Here is a 15,845-nt window from a genome sequence, read left to right as displayed (position 1 = left end):
ATTTATTCCCTCTAACTTTGGATGTGCACAAGTAGACACGTAAATTTGTATAAAATTGAATAGGTAGACACATACATACTACGTGTCATAATACATGTAGGACGTCACATTGGACACAAAATTGCCATATATGACGAATGTCTCTACTTGTTCAATCTTATGCAAGTTTAAGTGTCTACTACTTATGCACACTCAAAGTTGGAGGACATAGATGTAAGTTGAAGCTAAGTTAAAGGGCATATTCAATTAACAATTATGACCTATAACTTTACAGTGCACAAATACACACTTTAACTATTTAAAACTTGAACAAATAAACACTTGAATATTGCCAGTCAATATGCATGATCTACAATGTTCCTATCTGGATTAGTGACCCTATGTGTATTGTGTCACGCAGGACACATATGTCTATTCATTCAATTTTATACAAATTAAAGTAAGTACTTGTGCACATTCAAAGTTGAGAAGGCATAAATGTTGGTTAAAAGTTAAAACCAAATTAAAAAGTACGTTTATGTATTACTTCTAATTAAAATCACTTTAAGAAAAAAGAAGCAAAAATGGGGACAATACTCTGTATACTGTTCTCCTTCATTTTCCCCAATTTCACAGCCATCATCTTCTTCCCATAGTCCAAATTCTTCAATCTATCAGACTAATTGAACTCAAATACGACTCGAAATGCTTAAAGCTTCAAGCTTGAAAGTGAGCTCAAAGCTCTTTAACTCACATACAAAAATTCAATCCTTCTACCCTGAACAAGACCTCAAGGGTCAAAAAGTTGCTATAATTGGCCTTGGAAAATCAGGCTCAGCTGCTACAAAACTTGCTCTTGCTAGAGGTGCTTCAGTTATAGCCATTGATCAAAATGAGAATTCAGGATCAACATTTAACATAAATAATAGTTTCTTAGATCTGAAAAATGCTGATTTGAAGACATTTTTTGGTAATTTTGATGATAAGATTCTGAAAGAGGCGGATATAGTTATCGTTTCTCCTGGAATTCCACTGGAAAAGTATGGAATTCAATCAATGATATGTTCGGGGAAGGAAGTACTCTCAGAGTTAGATTTTGCTGCGCAAGTTATTCCGAGTTGTACTAAGGTTTTAGCTGTTACAGGAACTAATGGGAAGTCTACTGTTACCACATTTGCAGGACAGATACTTAATCATTTGGGTTTCGAGACGTTTGTTGGTGGTAACCTTGGAGTTCCACTCTCAGAAGCTGGTTTTCATTCGTCTAACCGGAGACCTTTAGAGGTGGCTGTGGTGGAGGTGAGTAGTTATCAGCTGGAAATCCCACCGAAATACTTTTGTCCTTCGGTTGCTGTGATCCTAAATCTTACTCCTGATCATCTTGAACGACACCAAGTGATGAAGAACTATGCTACAATCAAGTGTCGTATCTTTTCTCACATGAGAGGGAATAAAATTGGTATTCTTCCACTTGGAAATCCATATCTTGATGAAGCAGTTATGGATCACGCGGATGGTGTTAGTCTTGCTTGGATTGGAGGTTCCCCTGGTGTGAACGTTGATGTGGAGGCGAAGATTGCTGAGTTAAAGCTTCCTACATTAGGCTGTGTTTCACAATTACAATTGAGTGAGCTGAAGGCAGTTGGGAAGCACAATTACACCAATGCTGCAGTGGCTGCATTATCAGTTCTTGGGTTGGATATTGAGATCAAAGCTGAAGCTTTTAGTTCAACAATTTCCAAATTGACAACTCTGCCTCATCGAATGCAAGTTGTTCATGTAGACGATGATGGAATAGTTTACGTTGATGACAGCAAGGCAACAAATGTTGAAGCAACATATTTTGGTTTGATTGGTTTTGAGCTGAAGTCAGTGGTTCTACTTGGTGGTGTTGCAAAGGAGGTAAAGATGAAAGGTTCTAATGGATTTGAGCAGCTGGTTGAACCTCTTCGACACCATCGGGGAGTTATCACTTTTGGATTTTCAGGAAAGATGATACAGAAGACACTCTGTGCTAATGGTCTGACTATTCCTTGTTTGAATGCTGAAATTCTTAAGGATGCTGTGAGTTTGGCAAGGAGTATAGCACAACGTGGCGATGCCATTGTACTGAGTCCTGGTTGTGCTAGTTTTGACGAGTTCAGAAATTTCGAGCACAGAGGAAGGATCTTTCAAGAGTTTGCTATCTCTTCAGAGTGACTGACCATCTCTTCCACATTCTGCTGGTCACCGGAGACGGACTATTTTCGCAAACTTTGCCAGTGAGAGTTGATTCGGATGCCATAAATTGGAACTTTAATCCTTGTTGAATATTTGAAATATGAAGTTAATGATTTACTGAAATTTGAGTAATGCAGTATTGTTAGTATGCTAAGATATAGTTTCATGTAGGCAAACCAAGAGTTCTCTACAACAACAAACCCAGTATAATTCCACGAGTAGAGTTTGGAAAAAGGTAAAATGTACGCAACCTTATCTCTACCTTTATGGATTAGAGAGATTGTTTACGATTGACCCTTGACAAGTATCTAACCTCTGGCAAACATTTAAGTAGTCATTGTATCAAGAATAGTAAGGCAAGCAAGAGATCCCAACATTAGAACATTGAAGGCACTCCCAAAAAATTTGTTAAGTAGAAATTCACATCTAAGTGATGGCAGCAAGAAGTGATCATTGAATGCTGCATTTGAGGACAAGAGAATAGAAAGTTTTTTTTCCACTAGACATTTACAGCACTTCTCTCACCCAAAAATCCAAAAATTTGAACTCAACGGACAATGGAACAGGCCAAGTTGAAGGTATATACTACTGGGCAAACATCATCAACAAATTAAGAAATGTTAACAGATCATGTAGCTTCAAGAGCTTACAGAAGAATTCCCAAGTATGTTTGGAGGTTCAATGCTTCCTGATGTTAGCCTGGCTTGATGAAGACGGGACCATCAATCTTCTGACTCTATCATCTTGTTGATCAGAGCCAAAAAGAATGCTACTCCACCTAGTTGACCTTTGCACAATTCGGGTAGGCACACGATCACTATCCTCCCCACCAGATGCCTCGTATCCATCACTAGTCGATCTAGACAATGGAGTGTCCTTCTGAAGAGTCATTCCAGATGATAGATGACCTACAAGACGTGCAGCGTCTTCAACTCCTGAGGATGAAACCCGGAGTGGGTGAATGTCAGGAGAGTCCAAACTACTCTCAGGTGAAGAAGCAACAACAACACCTGAGGTGGACAGTCCTCGGGTTGTTCGGAAATCACTCCGTGCTTCAAGCTGAAGGGGAGCTAAACTGCTTGATGACTCAGTTATCATGGGCCTTCTACTGTTTTGAGCTATATCATTGGGAATTTTACTCATGGTTTCAAAGGGCAACTCTGCAGGGAGTCGAACTCGTTTACTAGCTCTCCTTCTATTGTTATCAACCCTAGGCACCATGCGACGCCCGCTACTTCCTAAACTGCTATTCGTTTCAAGAATGTAAGGTTCTTTGTTTCTCACCACTGGCTGGAGAATTTTCGATTTCTTCCTTACTTCAGCAGCAGCTTTTGAAACATCCTCTGCATTTAATCGTGCTAACGTCCATGGGCTAATCTTCACAGCAGCTGGATTCTTTTTCTTGATAGGTTCCTCCGCCGTTGACCTTTTGCCAAGTGAACTGACCGATACAGTGTCAGGAGGAACTACATCATACTGCAGGGAACAACCAAAAATTAAACGAAAGTTAGTACATTAATCCTTTCCTATTCACCTATACAAAAGCATTAAAGCACACACTGTCCAGCTCAAGAAGTAAACTTGATACTACTGTAGAGGAAAATTGCTCAAGTCCCTTTGGTTTTTATACGAGGAAAGAAAAAAAAAAGAAGCTGAATTGGAAATATTACATCAAACTGCATGTGTCAGACATAAAAAAACAATCCCTCTTAATCTCTCAATGCTATGTCATTCTCAATCTCTAACAATAACCAGACCATATGAGTCCTACCTTAGACCAATCACAACCACAGAATCCCTTAATGGTTGTAACAGCCACACCAAAGAATCAACTTAAGAGGGAATTGTTCAAGATTTGCTATCTGTCAAAGTGGATTACTATGCTCACAAGGACAACTTGGCAAACCTCCACGGCAACAGCACAAGGTTTTATTTTGCTAAAATATCTTCATAGTTTTGACTACAGAAGAGCCAAAATACTGAACAAACATACTTTCTTACAGGAATCCACTTCAAAGAGCCTCTATCCACAAACCGGCAAAGCATTTTCCACATTACTGGGCTAAATGGAATTTCTTTTCTTTTGGTAAGTTATGGAATTGAAGCTAAGAAATGTGAAAATAGAAACTAAATTCAAATATGAGAAGCCAACTGAAAGACAATTACAAAAATTAGCTCCACAAACTCACTAAAGGGCTGCTAATACCATAACCAACTGAAAGATAATTATAAATTAGCACTGCAAACTCAATGAAGGTCTGATAATACCATAACCAACTGTTTAGTACTACTAAATTACTCGAACTTGTCATATTTGATTTTTGGTTGAACCATACCTGATCCTCAACAAAAAGGCGAGGTGGTGTGCACCATGCTGCTCGATGGAAAGTATTGAAGGAACTTGCACTGCTTAATCCAGTAAGGGAGCTAACAGTAGACATTTGAGGACTTTGCTGACCTGCAACTCCTTGTTGCTCTTGATCTCTGAGAGCAATGATGTAGTCATAGGTGCTAATTCCCTGTCATCCAAGCAAACACAGTCAGCTAATGTTTAAGAAAAGGAGCCACAAGATAGGATCACCAGATGAGTGATGACAAAAGACTAACCTTCTTTATGAGAAGTATGTGAAAGAAGAAGAGTTGAGCAAGTGGCAGGGTTGCTATCATGGCCAAGATGGTACAGACAGCCTGTTACATGTAGAACTAACTTCAGACACATTTCACAGATTAAATTATACAAAAACCAACCCATGTAGTTTTGTAACGTTGTAGGCATAATTAAACAAATAATAGTGTGTTCTCTCCAACCGCTTAAACTTCTAGATGAGATGGTCACACACTTTATCATGGTATTGGAGTAAGCACAGGTTCTAGGTTTGATCTCACCGGCCACCGCCAGCCCTTACCAAAAAGAATTTCCATGTATTTGGCTCAAGGAAAAAAAATCAAGCCCGCACATGAAGGGTCTGTGTTGAAGACCTAATTAAGCAAATAAAAAATTATGCTCTCTCCAACAACTTGAACTTTTAGATAAGACTGGTCACATAATTCAACACTTCATTTTCTGACACAACTTAGAATTGGTATGTACAGTTGTGTTACTTTTTTTTCTGCTTACGACTCCATTTTACAAAATGAAATTATAATAATGGCATGATAGAAACATGGGGTCCTGACATAAGGGAGAAATGCAAGGACACTCACCACTACGATAACAAAGGGAACAATGGAGAAACTGCTTCCTAATTTGGAGGTGATCTCTGCAGAAAATTTCTTCTTCTCAACAAAGCAGCAGATAAGAACAAGAATTCCAGTTGACCACTGAAGTATAAGCTGCAATCTCAAGTCCAAAGTGCACAAACCAAGTAGACCTGTCAATAGTCAATTAAATGGAAAATGCACAAATATGAAAGGTTTAAAATATCTGAGATGACTCTGATTGTGGGTAAGTTTCTTTGGGATACAAGAAGGGAACAGAAAAGGAGGTTCTTTCTATGACAGTTCAGACGCGGGCAGGAAGGGCATAACCAATAACCAAAAGGAAGTAAAAGAGAAAGAGGCGGGAGGAAGGCTGAGGGAGAGAGATAAAGTTAAGAAATGACTGTTTTATAAGTGAAGATGCCATTTCAAATTTCAGGGAACGGATACGCCTTCAGATAGAAATATTCTAATAACATGTCGGACTCGTGATCTAACATAGAATTCTGTAGAAATGTGTAAGCACACTAAAAGCTGGCAAAGAGTGCTTGATCATACCAGCAGGAGGGCTGAAACCATGAGAGTAAAGAACTTGCGATAGTTCCTTTTCCCTATACAGTTGTTTATCCACTGCAGAAACCAAAAACAGAAAAATAAGATTAAGAGGTTTTTACATAAATGTTGACATAGTCGCGCATCTATGCTGTATATACTATATTTCACTTTTCAGACTACTAAAGGTTGTCAAATACCCTGCAATGATGGTCAAACTGATCGACGCACTTGTCGCATACTCTGCAATGCTTGCTGTATTTAAATACCTGAAAGTGTCATCCAGCATTGAGTTATATCGTATGAACATGTATTACAGCAATCTAACTAAAATAAGAACAGGTATATCAAGCTAAGCACATCAGTTCTAACTTTAGACATGACATGTTTAAAACCACAGGATTGAAAGGCATTTAGGTACATTCTACATATCTCTAATTTAAGACCACAAAATTCAAGTCTCATTTACTTTCATCAACTTCATGGCAAGTCGAAACCAAACTAACAAAGTGAAACAAGGGGAGTATATTTTTGTTTTACAACAAGATTTTTTTGCGGAAGTAGTCTCAATTCAGTACATAATAATGCCTCAAAGTGGAAGCACTAGAAATGATGGGATGTGAAGTTGCAAACCTCTACTTCACACAAACTGCAGTAGAACATGCCATCTTCACTCAACTGTTGCTGAGAAGACTCCTCATGTCTGCCTGCGCAGTTGCTGATAATAGCACAAGGTAGTAGAGCCAACAATCCGGAAAAACAAGATCTTTGACGAGTATCTGTAATTTTCTGTTCAGTTTCATTGTGATCTGCAGCCGATTCATCTCCTTTATTGCTTTTCCCAGATGCATTTTCCCCAATCGATGCAGCATTAGCATCTTGAATAGACGAATTTGTCTCACACCCTAATTTAGATTCTTTAAGTTGAACTTGCTTTTTGTGGTCTAGCTTCGTAAGATACTTCTTGGATTTAAAAACTCCTGGATCAGCAGGATCAGCAGCAGCGCACCAGATATACAAGCCAAATGCACTAATTATCTGGAGAAAACAAAGGATTATATACCAGACGCCTTCAAATGAAAACTTACATGTTACAACAGTAAAAGTTTTGAACCCATTCACATATCAGGTTGTGGATATATGCATCTAAGTCATGACAAATTAGACATCACCAAACTCATTTTGGGTAATTTTTTGACATTCTATAAGATAAGAAGTAATTACAAATCCAGTACATTGTTGAAATCTTCTTAATTCAAAAACAACATTGTGCTACATGATGACGCGAGAGACAAAATAATTCTCTATGAAGTCTATTTTTCAGCTGGAATTGCTGAGCGCTCAAAATCTTCAATTACTTTGGACAGCTAAAGTATGACTAAAAACACCTTGGTTCATTACTTCTAGATTAAAAAGAAAAAGATAAGATTTTCTGATAGGAATACAACCTGCTCCACCAAATCAAGTTTATTATCCAAATGTTCTCAAAGGTGGCCCTAGAGTGTTGGGAGTCCGTTCAATAGAACCATTCGTCTTCAGCGTAAATAGTAGATATATATGTGAAAAAACAAAAGGTAGTATAAATATCAAATTCTGAACCTAATTTCCAAAGAACTAAGCTAACGTTTGGTCATAGATTTTGAGGTTGCAACTTGAAAATTTGAGTTTTGAAGTTGTAATTTTTGGAACTTGAAGTTATGTTAGGACATACACTATACTTGGAAAAATTATGAAGTTTTTGGGAACTTCAAAATATTTCAATATCTGATCAAATTCCATGGCCAAACAAATACTTGAAAAAGATAAATTTTCAAAATCTGATCCAAAATCTATGGTTAAACGCTAGCTAAGAAACTTGAACCTATTAAGTTGTTAAGTTCAAACCCTGGATTTGCCTCCACTTGCTTACATTGTATCAAATAGACTGAAAAACTCCATAATTATGAGTATTAAGTCCTACAGATAGAACAACCTAAAGAAAGGAAACAAACCAACATTCAAAACAAAAGAACATGAGAAATTTAACAGAAGTGGCAGGAGAAGAAAAAAGAAGAACAAAATCCAGAAAGTACAATGAAACACATAGAGGGAAGATCTGAAACACTGATGGCAGCTAAAAGATAGATCTGAGTTCTTCATTGCCTTGACAAAATGCAGATATGAAAGATAAAAGAGAAGGCAAAAGAACTCAAGATGGCTTACAAGAGGAGTATAAAGCCCCATCACAATATACTGAAGTAATTTCTTTCCCACAAAAGGTGCAAAGAAGACATAGAAAGCAAATCCCAATGCCAGAAATACAGCAACAGCTACCACCTGCAAAGATAAATCAAACACAGGTTTTTGCAGAATTCCCAAATTAGATAAACCACAACTAAAAATGTACACATGAATAGACCTCCCTCCTCCCCACTCCCCTCCCCCCATCCCACCCCACACACATACAAAAGAGAAAAAGTTGGAACCTGAAGAGGATGATAGGGAAGTTGCCATCCATGCTTCCTCATTGTGCTGATTGAATGTAGCAGCCTATAAAAATGCAAGAGGGGAGAAAAAAGATTTGATTTTTCACTCTATTCCTATCTTGAATCTCTGATTTCTTTCAGCTCCCCACATTTTCTCGAGAGAAAAACAAAAAAGATCAGTTTTTTACTGTATTCAACAACAGAAAATCAAGAAATCTAGCAACCCCATTCACCAAATAACTCTCATAAGATATGAAATTGAGGGGAAAAATAACAAAGAAAGAAAAGTAGAGCTCAAAGATGGAAAAAATGCATAATGTTGACTGACAGTAGAGTGTGGGGAATGAAAGGGGATATGCCCTGATGACTTAGCTAAGCTTTTGTCTAGTTCACTCAATCATAATCCATCCCCATAACCACAATGAGGTTGATGAAGAGAGAGAAAGACAAGAGCTTTGAACCTTGTAACAAAATGGGTACTCATTTTTTTGGGGGTTTCTTTATTTTGAAGTTAATTTTGTCTTCTTGGGAAGAGGCCTGTGTACAGTGATTGATCTATATAGGTGGAGAGAGAGGGGCATATGCTTTTCAAGCTTATTATTACCTTGCCAACCAACACAACCTGCTTTCACTTTTTCCCTTGTTTCTTGCATTGCCTTTTGGCCATGGCTACAATCATGTGTCACACACAGCCAACAACATCCACTTGTATTTTTTTCTTTTAACTCACTCTGTTTTATTTTAACTGTCGCTTTAGATTAAATTAAATTTTCACTTTAGCAATTTAAGATTATAGTTGACAATTATTTTTAATTATATTTATAACTTTAAAGAAGTAACTTTTTTAAATATTCTCTCATCTCAATTTATATATTTTTAATTGGTATTTCTTTCTTTGCCTTTAAGGTTTTAACATTTATATATGGATCAAGTAATATGAAATAGATAGAGTAATAAATAGGAAAAAATCACAACAACTAAAATGACATGGAGAATAATTGCCAAACAACCCCTCCCTATTTATGGTTCTCTTTTCTTTTGTTATTTATCTAGAATTTGATATTAATATTGGAGCTCGACTAAATTTAAATTCATATCAAAAAAATTAACATTAGAAAATAAAACGTTTCTTAACAAAATGATTTTGTACTCAAGAGATTTCGAACACGAAACATCTGGTTAATGACCCTACTCATTTATGACTCTTTAACTCCCTCTTCTACCTCTTTTGTCATTTTTTCTTCTCTCTCTTTTGAGTCTTGTCTATTTCTCTGCTACTTTTATCTTCTTCTTCTTCTTCTTCTTTTTGCAATTTACACATTTCTTACCCAAAATGGTCCCTAGAACCTATTCAGTTCTAGTATTTATTTATTCATTTATTGGAAAGTACTTGTCAATATATTTCCCCTTATTGTAAATTATTCAACACAAATTCAAATTCAAAATAAATCAGTTTCATTTTTTGTTTTTTACTACAAATATATTCCACCTTTATCTCATTTACTACCTTTATAATCGATTTTTAGAAATGGCATCTTCTTATATTTATAGTAAAAGTTCTTAATTTTAATATTCTTATTTTTTCTCTTAGTATATTCTCTTATAGTGTTGACATGATATTTTTAAAATGATAAAGATTCAAGGAATATTTTATGGAGTATTATATATATAATTTGAAATTAGAAAGTTCAAAAAAATTGTTTATATTTTAAATTTTTATCTCCAGTCAAACAAAAAGTAATAATTTGGAAAATGAAAAAAAAAGTTAAAAGCGATAGTTATTTTAAGACAGTTTTTGAGTTAAAGCGATAGTTAAATAAAACAGAATACCCAACAAATATTAATACATTAGGTGCTTTTTATTTTTACTTATCACTTGATGTGCGATTTATATATTGAGACTCGATTAAATTTGGATTTGTGTATTGGAAGAATCATTTTTAAGGACGACACTTTTAACATGATTTTTTATACTCTTAATAGTTCAAACTTCATATCGTTAACTAAAAGTGAACGAATCTCAATCATCTCATCACAACCAGCAATACATTAAATATATATTTTTTGCTCTTTTGAGTATGTATGTGTTGCTTTTTAAGCTCCTAAATTGTTGCACAACCTGAAAAGGCATGATTTTATTGCATGCTAGTATTTGGAAGCACTTGGAATATTACTGATGAAATAATAAAATGTTGGACCTATCATTTAAATAATATACTTATAATTAAAAGGAGTAGTTAATTAAGCCTAAAAGACTATAACATAATTAACTAATTAGAATCTAGTTAGTGGCTTAGCCATGTGTTAGTTATATAATTGCTATGAGTTTTAAGAAAAAAGAAAATCATATCAATTTGGCCTATGTAACTAATATGGTCTACCTAAAGAAATTGACAAACCTATATAATTTTTTCAATTGAAAAGCTTAAACTATAATTTATTGCAATTTAATGTGGTGATTCTATCTTAATAGTAATTCACTGTCTCAAAATAAGTATCATTTTACAAGTTATTTTCACACTAATATCATTTTACTAGTCATTTATTAAGTTATCTCTATTTATTATATATTTTTTGAAAAAATATAAAAAAAAATATGTAATGAAAATAATGTAATATACGATGGTAAATAAATAATTGAATACTTCAAAAGATACTCTATTATTTGCTCACCATTCCCGTTTGTTTGGCATTATTTGTTTGTCTACTCTCAAATTAATTTGTTCATTTTTTCAATGTAAAAAAGTAAATTTAGAATAAGTTAAACTTAACTTAGTTCGAGTGTTGAGTCTAGTGAGCAATAGACTCAAACTAGACCAGGTAAAATAAACGAAAAGAAATAGTCGATCAAATTTAAAATTTTAAAATATAATTAATTAATAAAATTAATTTAATAAGATCTTATGGACACAAATTCAAATATTGAATATTAAATAAGAAAAAAATACAAATACAAAATCCATAAAAGTGAAGTAGGAGAGTTGACAAAAACTAAAAGGAAAAAAAAAGGGTTCAGAGATAGTTTTTCTATACGACCTGTTCTTTTTGGCAGCTTCTTGTCAGTTTCATTGTGCTTGATGAGTTTTTTTTAAATTAATCAATTAATTACCCCAAAGTCAAGACCTCTCAAGTTTTTGTGTTCTTTTTTACTTAAAAATATAACATATAATATATCGAGATTCTATTGAAAATAATTTTTTTTATTTTTATAAGATAAAATATAGTTGCGTATATATTGTCCTCATCAGATCCGGATCATTCGTAGAATTACACTAAATTTGTTATTATTGTTATTGTGGTAGTTAGTTTAAGGGGAACATGCTCAAAGACGGAACGAGGATTAGGAATTTGGGATTCTAAATTTTAGGACAGAAGATTGATAGTGGGGTTTGAACCTACAACACTAGGGTGAAAGACATTTTCATCGCTCTTTTCTTATCACTGAGTTGTCAATCAATTTTGTTAAGGGGTTCACAAGTTAATTTACATATATATTTATTTAATTTTCTAATATAAATACAAGATATACGGAAAAGCTAATGGGTTCATTCGAACCCACGAACTCCACCTAGCTCCGTATTTGACCATGCTGCTTATTAATTGTAACAATTATAACACCACATTTGTAATTTACTCTATTAATATTGTCTTTTATCTTTGTTTTTTTCTCTTTCAATTTAATTTAATTTTATAAAATTATGTCTGCGATATGACCAAATCCTAATTGGGTACCAAACCTTCTCTTGAACTATCAATATCAAAAGAAATGATATGTTGTTTTGACCTAATAATCTTAATTTAGTTATGTTAGCTAAGTAATATCAAATACAACAGTAAACATAGATTAATTAATTATTTATTCACCAGTATAATCAGTATTGATATGATTCATTTCCTAAACTAATCATAATCGGCATTTGGTGTTTGAATATAATTCAGACGCGTTTTTTACTAGCGGATCTGATTCTTTCTTTATAGGTTAAGCATGTAGAAATTCATTTTTATTGAATGGCAGTGTTTGATAGCATGTTACATTAAACTCTCAACCTTATTCATACCCTAAAAACTAGCTTGAAGGAAGATAATTCAAGCCTTATAAGAAGCTCAGGATTCCATTGATTCTTTGATTTGGGACATTACATTCGCCCCCTCCTGTTCGAATCTAGAAATTCTTTATCCCCGATTTTACTGTCTGATTTGATGCATGCACATTCTGGACCAAGGGTATGCCCCCCCCCCCCCCTCCACAATTGTCTAGTTACTTGAGGGCCTACTGATACCATATTAAAAAGTGTGACCATTTTGTTTAAAATCTTTTACTTTCAATTCGGCGCATAAATGAAATGATATTTATAATAAAACAAAACTTAAACTTCCCCTACCAATTTTTGAGTTCAACCATAATATAAAAAAAAAAAAGGAAAAAGGACAAATATACCTCCGAACTATCGTAAATGGTATGCAGCTACCCTATCATTTACGATAGTTTGGGGGTATATCTGTCCTTTTTCCCTAAAAAGAAATACGAAATTAAAAATAAGCAAAAATCATTCTAATTTAAAAGATATTTATCTACAATAATATAATTTTTGAAGCGTGAAATCGACCAAATAACTTATAATTAACCCCAAAAATGGAATGAAAGTACATTAAGCCAAATTGTTTTTAGTCACACGGATCTACTAAATGCATTGAAACAAAAGAAGTGTATTTTTATACTTTAAAAAGTATAATAATTAATTACTACAATAAGGTACGTAATGAATGTAAATGGAAATATAATAAATCAAAAAAGAGAATACAATATGATGATTGAAGCACCTCCCCAAAATCTTTGACGACAAGCAAAGCAAAGACAATTTTTTACTCTACTTTTTTCCATAAATTTAACTTTTATCTATTCACTACTTATATTATATAGTACTAATTAATACCAACAAGGATCGTATTAGCTAATATATGGATTTCTTTTAACTTTAGTTGAAGATATCGAATTTGAAATATGAACATAAATAGTATTATGTGTGCCTTGATTTATTAAAAAGAATAGCAAATTTCGTTTAACCACAAAATATATCAAGATTTTTTGTTTCAAAACATAATGAAATATACTACTATATATGCACACATAATAATAGTGAAATACATTATATCCATGCACATAATAAATATATCCGTATGTATATAATAACTTTATTATTGCAAAATACACTATATATCTTCGTATGCTTAATAAGTACTATATCTGCAAATATATAATACTTATGCCTATTATTTTACTACTGCTATATATTCCTTCCTTGTACCTTCAGTTAACAAGAAATAATTGTCAAAAAACCAAGAAAGTTGAGAATAAATAATTATATTTATTTTTTAGGAATATGACCCGTGACTACTTTATACTAATTTATTTCTTGTTTAATTTCTTTGATTTATATGTGGTTCCTTTTCGTCACGTGATTGATAGAAACCCGTGACTGTAAATATAAAATATATATATACCCTCTATATATTAATTTCACTTGTACTCGAAAATTTCTAATAAAAAATAAAAAAAAAATTATCGCTCCATCATAATTCTTGTCGTGTTATTGTTAACTGTGACGCTGACTGTTCCCCTTTTCAACTTTGTTTCTTTTTTAAGCTATTTTTGTTTGCAATAGAATATTTTTCTTCATTAAAATATAGTAAGATATGAAATAATGCACAAATCTTATCAGCTCAACTTGCAATACATGTACATAAGTACACAATAAATCCAATTCACCCCACAAATATTATGTTGTGTTATTTTCATTAGACCCTAAAGGTTTGAGAAAGTGCACTTAGCCACTTGAGGTTTGAGAAAGTCATAGACAAACCCCAAAACTCCATTTTTTTTTTCTTTCAATTGGGACACAATTCATTTGTTGGTCTGTTAACTCCATATTCTAGAATCCAAGGTATCTCTCAAAAGGAAAAATATAAAATTAATGAATTTGAAAAAAGAATCTTATGTAAAATGAAAAATTAATAAATTCACGATGATATCAAAATACTGTATGATCGCATATTACGTATTTATTCTCTTGACATATTTTTTTTATTTTTTTTTTGGTATATACCAAACACACTTTTTATGTATAATATGTGTATAGTTGTATATAACAAAAATGTATATCTATATATCTATAGCACACTTTTTCACATTGAAGGATTGCAACTTTTTTGAGGGTGATTTTTTTCAAAGAACAATGACTTTTTTGAAAAGTCGTGACTTTCTGATAAGGCACAACAAACACCTATTCATATTACCCTTTGTTGCCTATAAATCGAGGAGTTTCTTCTCATTTTAAAACTACAAATTTTATAAGTTTCTACTCTTCTCTTCTTAAAATACTTATGTGTGATTTGTAACCATTGAGTGGTTCAAAGTTCAGTGGAATGTGAAGTACGCTTAAGTTTGTAATAAATTTGACATGCATCAATCTTTTCTATAAGGGGCCTTTAATTTGTAAGAAACTTTTACAAATTATTTTCCAATTATTCTTTGCATTGTGAAAAGTCATTTTGACGCGTGTTGATTGATCTTAAAATCATCATATATACATGATTTGATATACACGTATAACACACATATTGAAAAACTAGTTACTGTAAAAGTATAATATCCCCGTTACATGTAATATATATCTCATATTGTTACACTGAATGAAAAAAAAAATTGTACCAAGGGGGGCATGTTGTTCTTTGGCAATATGAGATATATATTACAACTTCAAGGGTGGAAATCGAACTTTTGACAAACAAAAAGTAAATCAAGAACAGTAAAACAAGTGCGATAGCAAAGAACACATATTAACAAAAAGTGGGGCAAAAACATTATATTCAATGTAATGAGAAGAGGGGTATTCTTGAAACCTTAAATGATGAAGAAAGTAAAGAGAAAGAGTGGGCTTTTTTTCATAATGAATTTTACCAACAACTTTAGACAAGCATGTGACACATTTAATTATACCTTATCTCCCTCTCTCAAGTGCTGTATTTTCACCTTAAATGCTTTGCCTTATGTCCTTGCATTTGTTATGATCAAACAACACCTGGTCCATGAATTCAAGATTTAGAGTAAAGTGGATTTTGAAGAAATATAATATTATATTCTATATTATATGTTCTTTGAGGTGAATGAAACGAGTTCAGTTAAATTTACTTGAGATATATATAATATAAATTCTCTTGAAAGAGAGGAGAGATTGTAGTTAGTACATGTTGTAGAGTATTGATTAGGTCCCACAACTAAATTTGGAATTCTGACTGAATTATCAGCAATAACCTAAAGAAAAGTGAGGATGATGTCAAGTCATCATGCATTTTTTTGTCACGGCTGACATATGTTATAATGACAGGACAAAGGATTGTGTTCATTTGACGGTGAGCTAACCCCAATAATTT

General features: G+C 33.3%; 2 protein-coding genes across 3 annotated transcripts; one reads left to right on the top strand and one right to left on the bottom strand.

The window, feature by feature from the left end:
- The first annotated feature begins 565 nt into the window (after positions 1 to 565).
- Positions 566 to 2,322, top strand: LOC125869339 (uncharacterized). Its single transcript, XM_049549914.1, has one exon. The coding sequence runs from the start codon at positions 685 to 687 to the stop codon at positions 2,176 to 2,178; it is 1,494 nt and encodes a 497-aa protein (XP_049405871.1). The 5' UTR covers positions 566 to 684; the 3' UTR covers positions 2,179 to 2,322.
- A 430-nt stretch (positions 2,323 to 2,752) lies between these two features.
- On the bottom strand, positions 2,753 to 9,127 carry LOC125867311 (probable protein S-acyltransferase 22). 2 transcript variants are annotated; one of them, XM_049547755.1, is made up of 10 exons: positions 9,019 to 9,127; positions 8,415 to 8,568; positions 8,152 to 8,265; positions 6,583 to 6,987; positions 6,150 to 6,218; positions 5,956 to 6,027; positions 5,404 to 5,532; positions 4,807 to 4,887; positions 4,536 to 4,718; positions 2,753 to 3,675 (listed from the first exon to the last, which is right to left on the bottom strand). In XM_049547755.1, exons 2-10 carry the CDS (start codon positions 8,454 to 8,456, stop codon positions 2,878 to 2,880), a joined length of 1,893 nt encoding a protein of 630 aa, XP_049403712.1. In that variant the 5' UTR covers positions 8,457 to 8,568; positions 9,019 to 9,127; the 3' UTR covers positions 2,753 to 2,877. The 2 variants fall into 2 exon arrangements, with proteins under 2 accessions (XP_049403712.1, XP_049403711.1); XM_049547754.1 differs by having other exon boundaries at positions 8,415 to 9,041.
- Positions 9,128 to 15,845: the final 6,718 nt, after the last annotated feature.

The sequence above is a fragment of the Solanum stenotomum genome, chromosome 6 (genome assembly GCF_019186545.1).
Source record: "Solanum stenotomum isolate F172 chromosome 6, ASM1918654v1, whole genome shotgun sequence".
Lineage (NCBI taxonomy): Eukaryota > Viridiplantae > Streptophyta > Magnoliopsida > Solanales > Solanaceae > Solanum > Solanum stenotomum.
Note: the sequence above shows the minus strand (reverse complement) of the source record. Positions and strands in the feature narration are given on the sequence as shown.